Source organism: Cebus imitator, unplaced genomic scaffold, assembly GCF_001604975.1.
Source record: "Cebus imitator isolate Cc_AM_T3 unplaced genomic scaffold, Cebus_imitator-1.0 Scaffold80, whole genome shotgun sequence".
Classification (NCBI taxonomy): domain Eukaryota; kingdom Metazoa; phylum Chordata; class Mammalia; order Primates; family Cebidae; genus Cebus; species Cebus imitator.
Genome location: NW_016107395.1, coordinates 2,661,069 through 2,670,513, shown reverse-complemented (window position 1 = coordinate 2,670,513; position 9,445 = coordinate 2,661,069). Strand labels below are relative to the sequence as shown.

General features: G+C 39.9%; 1 protein-coding gene across 13 annotated transcripts in view; it reads right to left on the bottom strand.

The window, feature by feature from the left end:
- ZNF131 (zinc finger protein 131) overlaps nt 1-9,445 on the bottom strand; it is a 103,531-nt gene that overhangs the window by 5,968 nt on the left and 88,118 nt on the right. For 7 of the 13 annotated variants that reach the window (XM_037740172.1, XM_037740173.1, XM_037740176.1 and 4 more), the window contains one exon: nt 8,315-8,997. In XM_037740172.1, coding sequence (XP_037596100.1) covers nt 8,315-8,997 — 683 coding nt within the window. Of the gene's footprint in view, nt 1-8,314; nt 8,998-9,127; nt 9,133-9,445 lie in introns of those variants that run through there. The other 6 variants (XM_037740177.1, XM_017533160.2, XM_017533158.2 and 3 more) reach the window with 3 other exon arrangements.

Below are 9,445 nucleotides of genomic sequence, written 5' to 3'. Positions count from 1 at the left end.
AGGAGGGGACAAAGATGAATGCTGCTACAGGTGAGTTGGGGGTTGGAAAACAAGTATGCTATCTGCTGGAGGTGGGGTGTGGGCAAAGGTCTTGAATATAGAGGGAAGCTCTGAAATAGCAATTAGGAAAAGAGATAAATCAGACACTAAAGTACCTAATTTAAAGTTTGAGATAAGAATTTTCTCTAGCAGTCCTCAGCAACCAGCAGGTAGGAGTAATAGCTGAATACAGCAGGTAGGAGTAATAACTAAATAATTCCAGGATGGAAGGTGGAGCCCCAGTGATGAGGAGGTCCTAGATGTAACCCTCACACTTAAATACAATACAATGACAGGCAAGTAACTGAGCTATATGTATCCTTTCTGACAAAACAATTACAGCTTTCATCACAATTTTTATGTGATGAAAAGTTAATTTGAGAGAAAAGACCTAATTACCTGGAATTAGTGTAATACAAAAACTCTTCTCAACTCCCAAAATGATGGGCAATATCGCTAAATGAAATGGTTAAGTTTAATGGTTTTATCAATGGATCATTTTTCATTATCAGTGAGACCTAGAAACAAATTAGTATAGCCTCTTCTTAAATGGCAATTTGATCATCTCTGTAAAATATAAAATGTGCATATTCTTGGGAAGCCAAGGTGGGTGGATCACGAGGTCAGGAGTTCGAGACTAGCCTGGCCAACATAGTGAAACCCTGTCTCTACTAAAAATACAAAAAATGAGCTGTGCATGGTGGTGGGCGCATATAATCCCAGCTACTCAGGAGGCTGAGGAAGGAGAATTGCTTGAACCCAGGAGGCAGAAGTTGCAGCGAGCCGATATTGCGTCACTGCACTCCAGCCCAGGTGACAGTGTGAGACTCCATCTCAAATAAATAAATAAGTAAGTAAGTAAGTGGATATTCTTTGGCCTGGTAATTCTGCTCTTAAAAATGAAATCACCTAACATGTGAAAAGGCATCTGTACAAGTATGTGTACTGCAGTATAGTCTGTAATAGCAAAAGCCTAGCAACAACCTGAATGTTTACCAATAGTAGTTGATGATATACCCATGATACTGTGCAGCCACAGGAAGAAAATTTAAATATTAATGTTCCACACATTTTAAAAAATGACTCAAAGATAAATTAAATGGCATAATGCTGTACTACCATATGCTCATTTGTTTGCCTGAAAGAATGTGTGCCTGTTAAATGTCTATGGCTCCCTGAAAATGCAAAGAATGTATCCGGAAGGATAAATCACAAAAGGATAGCAGTAGTTACTTCAAGAGATCTACTTGAGTAGAAACGAGACTCAATTTTCATTGTGTGCCACCTGAGCTTTTTCTATTTAAAAAATTTAGTAAGCTCAGTAAAATATCAAAATTAGCAAGATATTAATTCTTGTAGATGGGTGGACACTACAGTTTTCAAAGTGCTTTCACCGTTTTCTTATTTGTCACAACCTTGTAAAGTAGGTATCTTTATCCTTATTTACACAGACAAGAAAAGCCCAAGATACAGTGACCAGTCAAGTTCATAATGATGGCAAATGCTGAACTGGAGCTGGAAGTGATATTCTGATTGCTGGATACACATTCACTCTATGATTCCACACTACCTTTCTTGGAAACTAGGGAGTAACTGTTTGAAAACATGGCTAAAGGTTACCTAGAGAATCTAGAGGCTTTGATACTCTGTGTACCACAGGTTTATTTGTCAACAAGTCTGGTATTTCCCTGCTCCCCCATCTGCTTACTCTTCTACATGTTTTTTCTAATTAGCCTCCAATCAAATAGCCATCCAAATCAGAAAGCTGGGAGTCACCAGCTTTCTTTTACTCCTACACCTCACTGACCAAAAAATCCTATTGATCCAGGTTACCTGATGTTACTCAAATCTCTTTTCCACTAACACTGCCTTTACCCAACCTCCAACCTCCCACCTCCCATTCTAGTTTAGATGACTCCAACAGATTCTTCACTGAGCTAGCAGGTTTCAACCCACTCCAATCTATCTTGCCAGTCATCTCTCTAGAATATGAATCTGACGAGATCTCTTCCTGGCTTAAACTCCTTTAAAATGACCCAGTCTTCCAAGATGATATTCAAACTCACTATGGAACTTATGAAAATAACGTGATCTCAAACTCATCTCTCATTACTCTCCCTCTTTCTCACCCTTACACCACTGTAGATGCCCCCATATGATGCCCAAGTGCATGCCACATGGTCAACCCTTCCAATCCCTTTGGCCACCTCTCCTGGCATTCCTCTACTTGGACCCAACCCTCTGGCCATAATGCCCTACTAGCAGTAATTAAAACAACTGGTTTCCTCTCATTCCTCTATGACTATATATGTTTCATTTCCTTTGCCTGGAATGCCTGTTTCCAGGCTAACTCCTTTTCCTTTCTGAGTCATCAAAGGGTAGCAACTCCTGGAAACCACCTGCTATAGCCTGAATGTCCCCTTCAAAACTCAGGCTGAAACTTAAACCCCAATGTGGTAGTATTGAGAGGTAGAACCTTTAAAAGGTGACAGGATCATCAGGACTCTCCCCTCATGAAGTGATTAATCCATTCATGGATCAATGAATTAAAGAGTTACCATGGGAATGGGTTGGGTGGTTTTAAAAGAAGAGTAAGAGAAATCTGAGCTAGCGCACTCAGCTCCCTCACCATGTGATAGATACCCTGCGTGGCCTCAAGACTCTGCAGAGTCGCCACTGGCAGGGCTGTCACCAGATGTGGTCTCGTAACAGTGAGCTTCTTAGCCTCCAGAACTGTAAGAAATAAATTATTTTTCTTTAAAATTGCCCGGTTTGGGGTATTGTTATAAGCAACAGAACAGACTAATATATCACCTTTGTCTCTTCCATCACAAGCAACCGAGGCAGGCATTCCCATAGGATTCTGCTTACCTCTGTCAGCACTTAGCATGTTACATAGATTATACATGCTTGTCCCCACCCCCCAACATATCCTGAGCTCCTTGAAGGCAGGGATTCTGTTTTATATTCATGACCTAGTGGTATGGAATTATCATCACTACTTTCCAAACAAAAATAAATTCGGAGGAAAAATAACAGCTAAAATTGGCCTGGCACGGTGGCTCACACCTGTAATCCCAGCACTTTGGGAGGCTGAAGTGGGTGGATCACTAGATCAGGAGTTTGAGACCAGCCTGGCCAACACAGTAAAACCCTGTCTCTATAAAAAATACAAAAATTAGCTGGACATAGTGGTGGGCACTGGTATTCTTAGCTACTCAGGAGGCTGAGGCAGGAGAATTGCTTGACCTGGGATGCAAAGATTGCAGTGAGCCAAGCTCGTGTCACTGCATTCCAGCCTGGGCAACACAGTGAGACTCTGCACAAAACAAGCCACAGATTACAGTGCATACTTTAAGAGCATACAAGAAACCAAACTAATAAAAATATGCAAAATGACACTAATGGGATATATGTTTTGACGACAGAAAACAGGAAGAGGATTATCTCCTGCCTTCACAGTTTGTTACAAGGGAAAAATCCATTTTTATTAACTTAAACATAATTTAAAACTGCTTAAAAATATACCTCATTTTATTATGCTTCACTTTACTGGACTTTTTGAAAAATTGAAGATTTGTGACAACCCCACGTCAAGCAAGTTTACTGGTGCCATTTTTCCCAACAGCATGTACTTGGCTTCATGTCTCTGTGTGACTATAATTCTTACAGTATTTCAAATTAAAAATTATGTGCCTCAGTCACATAGCCACATTCATGTGCTCAACAGCCACAAGTGGCTGGTGGCTACCACATTGAATAGTGCTGGCCCAGAGCCTTCTTTCCCNGATCTGTGATCAGTGATCTTTGATGTTACTACTGCAATTATTTTGGGGTGCCCTGAACCACACCCATAATGGAGAACTTAATTGATAAATGTTGTATGTATCCTGACTATTCCACCAACCAGCTTTTCCCTCATCTCTCCCTATTCCTTGAGAGGCAACAATATTGAAATTAGGCCAATTAATAACCTCACAACAGCCTCTAAGTATTTAAGTGAAAAAGTCATGTCTCTCACTTCAAACGAAAAGGTAGAAGTAATGAAGCCTATGAGGGCAAGGCATATCAAAAGTTGAGACAAGCTGAAAGCTAGGTCTCCTATGCCAGGTAGTTATGACTGAAAAGGAAAAGTTCTCTAAGGAAATTAAAAGTGCTACGCTAATGAACATATGAATGATAAGAAAGCAAAACCACCTTCTGCTGATACAAAGAAAGAGTGAGTAACCTGGATAACAGATTAAACCAAACAAAAATTCCCTTTAGCCAAAGCCTAACCCAGAATAAGGCCCTTTCTTCAATTCTATGAAGGCTGACAGAAATAAGAAGTTGCCCAAGAAAAGCTGGAAGCTAGAAGAGATTGGTTAATGAAATTTAAGGAAATAAGCCATCTCTAAAACATAAAAGTGCAATGTGAATGAAGCACATGCTGATGCAGAAACTGTAGCAAGTTATCCAGAATACCTAGTGTTAAGATCATTGATGAAGGTGGCCACACTAAACAGATATTCAATGCAGACAAAACAGCTTTGTATTGGAAGATACCATCTAGGGCTTTCACAGCTAGAAAGATGTCAGTAACTAGCTTCAAAGCTTTAAAGGACAGGATGACTTTCTTGATGGGAGCTAACACAGCTAGTGACTTTAAGATAAAGCCAATCACTCATTTACCACTCAAATAATCCTAGGGTCCTTAACAATCTTATCACATGTACTCCAGCTGGGCTACAAAAATGGAAGAACAAAGTTTGGTTGACAGAACATCTGTTTACATCATGGTTATTGACTATTTTAAGCCCACTGTTGAAACCTACTGCTCAGAAGACTCCTTTCAAAATGTTACTACTCACTGACAATGCAGCTGGTCATCCAAGAGTTCTGAGGGAGAAGTTCAAGGAGATTAACATTGTTTTCAGTCTGCTAACACACAGCCATTCTGCAGCCCAAAGATCAAGGAATAACTTTGACTTTCTAGTCTTACTAAGAATTATTAAGAAATACAGGGCTGCACCAGAGATGCATGCACATAGAGGATAAACCATGAAAGGACACAGAGAGAAGACAGACACCTCCAAGCCAAAGGAGAGAAGTCTCAAAAGAAACCAACAGAATGATCTTGAACTTCTAACCTCTAGAATGGTGACAAAAGGAATTCCTGTAGAAATACAGGGGGCCGAGCATGGTGGCTCACGCCTATGTTCCAAGCCCGGGCAATGTGGTGAAACCTCGTCACTAAAAAAAAGTAGAAAAAATTGGGCATGGTGGCACACATCTGTAGTGTGTGCTACTCAGGAAGCTGAGGCAGAAGGATCGCTTGAGCCCAGGAGGTCAAGACTGTGATTGTGCCACTGTACTCTAGCCTGGGCAACAGAGTGAGAGACCCTGTTTCGGGAAAAAGAAAAAAAAGAAATACATTTTGTAAGGCTATAGGTGCCATATGTAGTGATTCCTCTAACAGATTTGAGCAAAGTAAATTGAAAGCCTTCTGGAAAGGATTCACCATTCTAGATGCTATTAAGAACGGCTGTGATTCACAGAAGACAGTCAAAATGTCAACATTAACAGGAGTTGGGAAGAAGGTGATTCCAACCCTCACGGATGACTTTGAGGGGTTCAAGGCTTCTGTGTGGAAAATAACTGTAGATGTGGTAGAAAGAGCAAGATAACTAGAATTCGAAGTGGAGCCTCAAGATGTGACTGAACTGCTGCAATTTCATGATAAAACTTGAGCAGATAAGGAGCTGTTTCTTATGGATAAACAGAAGGTGGTTTCTTGAGATGGAATCCCATGAAGATGCTGTGAACGTTGTTGAAATGACAACAAACAATTGATAATATTCCATAAACTTAACATAAAGCAGGGGCAGAGTCTGAGGGGGCTGACTCAAATTTTGAAAGAGGTTCTATTGTGGGTAAAATGTAATCAAACAGCACGGCATGCTTCAGAAAAGTCTTTCATGAAAGGGTCAGCAGGGTAAACTTCATTATCTTATTTCAAGAAATTCCCCAGCTACCCCAACATTCAGCAACCACCACCCTGGTCAGTTAATAGCAATCAACAGTAGAGCAACACTCACCAATAGCAAAAAAAATTATGACTCACTGAAGGCTCAAAATTATTGTTTGCATTTTTTAGCAATAAAATATTTTAAAACTAGGTATACACCATGAGACTATAGAACAGAATAAGTGTAACTTTTATGCACAAGGGGAAAAAAATTGCGTGACTTGCTTTATTGTGGTATTAGCTTTATTACTTACAGTGGTCTGGAGCTAAACCTGCAATATCACCAATGTATGCCTATACTTACACTCTTTCTAAATTTACTAAGTCATCAATCATATCTACAACTATCTTGGAACTAATTACCAGTACAGAAATTAAAGTTAAAAAAGAATGAAAGTTCAGTTTGTCTTACGTGCTTAACTATTCCTCCAATGGGTATATGGTTCTGTATTTTTTTTTCTTTTTTAGACAGAGTCTTGCTCTCTTGCCCAGGCTGGAGTGCTGTGGCACAGTCTCGGCTCACCACAACCTCCGCCTCTGAGGTTCAAGTGATTCTCCTGCCTCAGCCTCCTGAGTAGCTGGGGTTACAGGCGCCTGCCATCACACCTGGCTCATCTTTCATATTTTTAGTAGAGACAGGTTTTCACCATGTTGCCAGACTGGTCTCGAAGTCCTGACCTCGTGATCTGCCCACCTCAGCCTCTCAAAGCACTGGGATTACAGGTGTGAGCCACTGCGCCCGTTCAGTTCTGTAATTTATAACTACTTAAATTACTTATCTGACACCATTTCTAAGGGAAAAACAAAGACATACAACATAATACACTTTAACCCTATATTCTGCTGTCAAATCCAAAATAAAAAATGTAAGACTTGAGAGGCACATTTAAAGATTTCCAAAGTGGTCCGTGTTGTCCTATTTTCTAACAGGTAAAAGTCAGTAGGTAATGTGGTAAGTAAAACAGGTAACTGTGGCTGGCTACTTTCACATTCATAGACTATAAAAGCTACTGATTATCTGCTGGAGCACTGGAAACCGCTATCAAAGTCTGCAAGTTACTTACCAACATTTGTTTATTGTGCTTCTGGTATAACAATCGTTTTGCATAATTAATCCAATTACTACAAAAATGCTCACCAACAGACTATTAAATATTCATTTTCTAAGGACCAAAAAGTATAACTATGGGCAGTTTCCAAATATTATATAAAACAGGTAGGCATCCCTTGGCACACATGAGGGATTGGTTCCTATAGCAAAATTCACGTTTACTCAAGTCCTGCAGCTGGCCCTGTGAAACCACACATACTAAAAGTTTATCTTCTACATACACGGGTTTTGCATCCTGGGAATACTGTAATTTTGAGCCATATGTAGCTGAAAAAAATTTGCATATAAGTGGACCCAAGCAGTTCAAACCCATGTTGTTCAAGAGTAGACTCTATATACTATGTTTGAAATCAGAAAGCATTTTCCCAAAAGATTTCATAAATGCCTATTAGTTACCCAAACTAGTAACCTGAAGACTTTTAAATCCCTTCTGAGCCTTAAAGTACAAAATCTCTTTGCTATTCCTGTATTTCTTCAGTCCTCAAATACTGACAGTAAGAGTTTGGACAGTGAGGGAAATAACATCTGAATCTATGTGGTTCCTCAATTTCAAGTGATGTATATATACCAAGTGACAATAAGAAACCTATTTTAAAAAATTTCTACCAGAAGCTCTCCAAATTCTAGCATCAAAGAGAAAGATTATGAATACTGTAGGATATCTATGTTGTATTTACTGTATTAACAGTCTAAACAACCTTAAACACCACATATAACAAAGATTTGGGAACAAATGTCCAGGAGTGTGACACTTAGGATGCTGTATTAACTGCTCTCTCCACACCCTTGTAATAGTAGCTTTAGGGACTACCTAAGATTCAATTAGTTGGTGGTAGCTACTGTGTCTGGTGCAGAAGACCTAGCAAAGATTACTTGGGTAGTGGGAGAAAGGAAGAGACCTGAGCAAGGTCAGGGACTCCTGACAGGGAGAAGACTGAAATAGTAGATGAAGAACTATGTGGGCCAGTTCACTGCAACCTGCACTGCCTGTGTTCAAGTGATTCTCCTGCCTCAGCCTCCTGAGTACCTGGGATTACAGGCGTGAGCCACTGCGCCCAGCCTGAGGCACTACTTTTTAAAAAAGGATTTAGATATTTAAAATTGAAGTGTATGTGGGGGGAAAAAAACACAACAAACTATTAGTATTTACTAATTACCTGTATGTTTTCGAAGATGTTCTTTAAAATGTCCAAAATGGTCAAACTGCTTCTCACAGTACTGACATACGTGAATTTTTTTCCCAGTTCTTTGCTTCTTACTGACTCCACCTTCCTCAAGGTGGTAACAATTTAGGTGCTGTTTCCACGCGCTCTCTCGAAGATACCTTTTATTGCATATTTCACACTTGAAACTCTCAGTGGAGTGTGATTTCATGTGTTCCTTAAAATGGTAAAACAATTTAAATGAACGGTTACATTTCTCACAATGGAACAAGTCCTTCACATGTGACAGCTGAAGTTCCACAATTTCAATACCTTCTACCTGTTTGCTTGTGGGGTCAGATGCACAGCCATCTTCTTTAATCTGCCCTTTTCTGTCACCTTGACGGTACTTGCTGGTAATATCTGCCAACAGTGCTAGAGCAGAATCATCAGAGGAACCTGTGCTCTGGATGTACTTTATGGACTGCTTGGCAGAAGCCACTTCCTCTAATGTTTCAACGCCTTCATCTTCTACTTCAATTGTGCCTTCAGCAATCTCTACCTCAATTTCAACAGGTTCTGATTCTGCAGATGGCAATGACTCAGTGATAACATTTGAAGTTTCTGCAATCTTCCTTTTTTTGGCCTCACTTTTTCCTGTGGTATTTTCCTCTAATGGAGCTGAGTTTTCCTTGTTCCTGAAATATATAATGTAGGGGTTTAAAAAATCTGTAAGAAAATTCTAGCAGGCTTTTTTGAAAAACTGATAAAGTAGCAATAAAATTTATATATAATAGTTAGAAAACAAGACTGCAGAGCTTATCCTACCTGATTTCAAGACTTACTATAAAGCTACAGTAATTAAGACAATAGTAGTGGTAAAAGCATAGACATGATTAATGGAATAAAATCCACAGAAATAGACCCACACTTAGTCAACTGATTTTTCTGGGGAAAAAAGGTTCCAGCTGGGTGCAGTGGCTCACACCTGTAATCCCAACAACTTTGTGAGGCTAAGGTGGGCGGATCACCTGAGGTCAAGAGTTTAAGGCCAGGCTCATCAACACAGAGAAACCCCATCTCTACTAAAAACACAAAATTGGTCGGGTGTGGTGATGCATGCCTGTAATCCCAGCTACTAGGGAG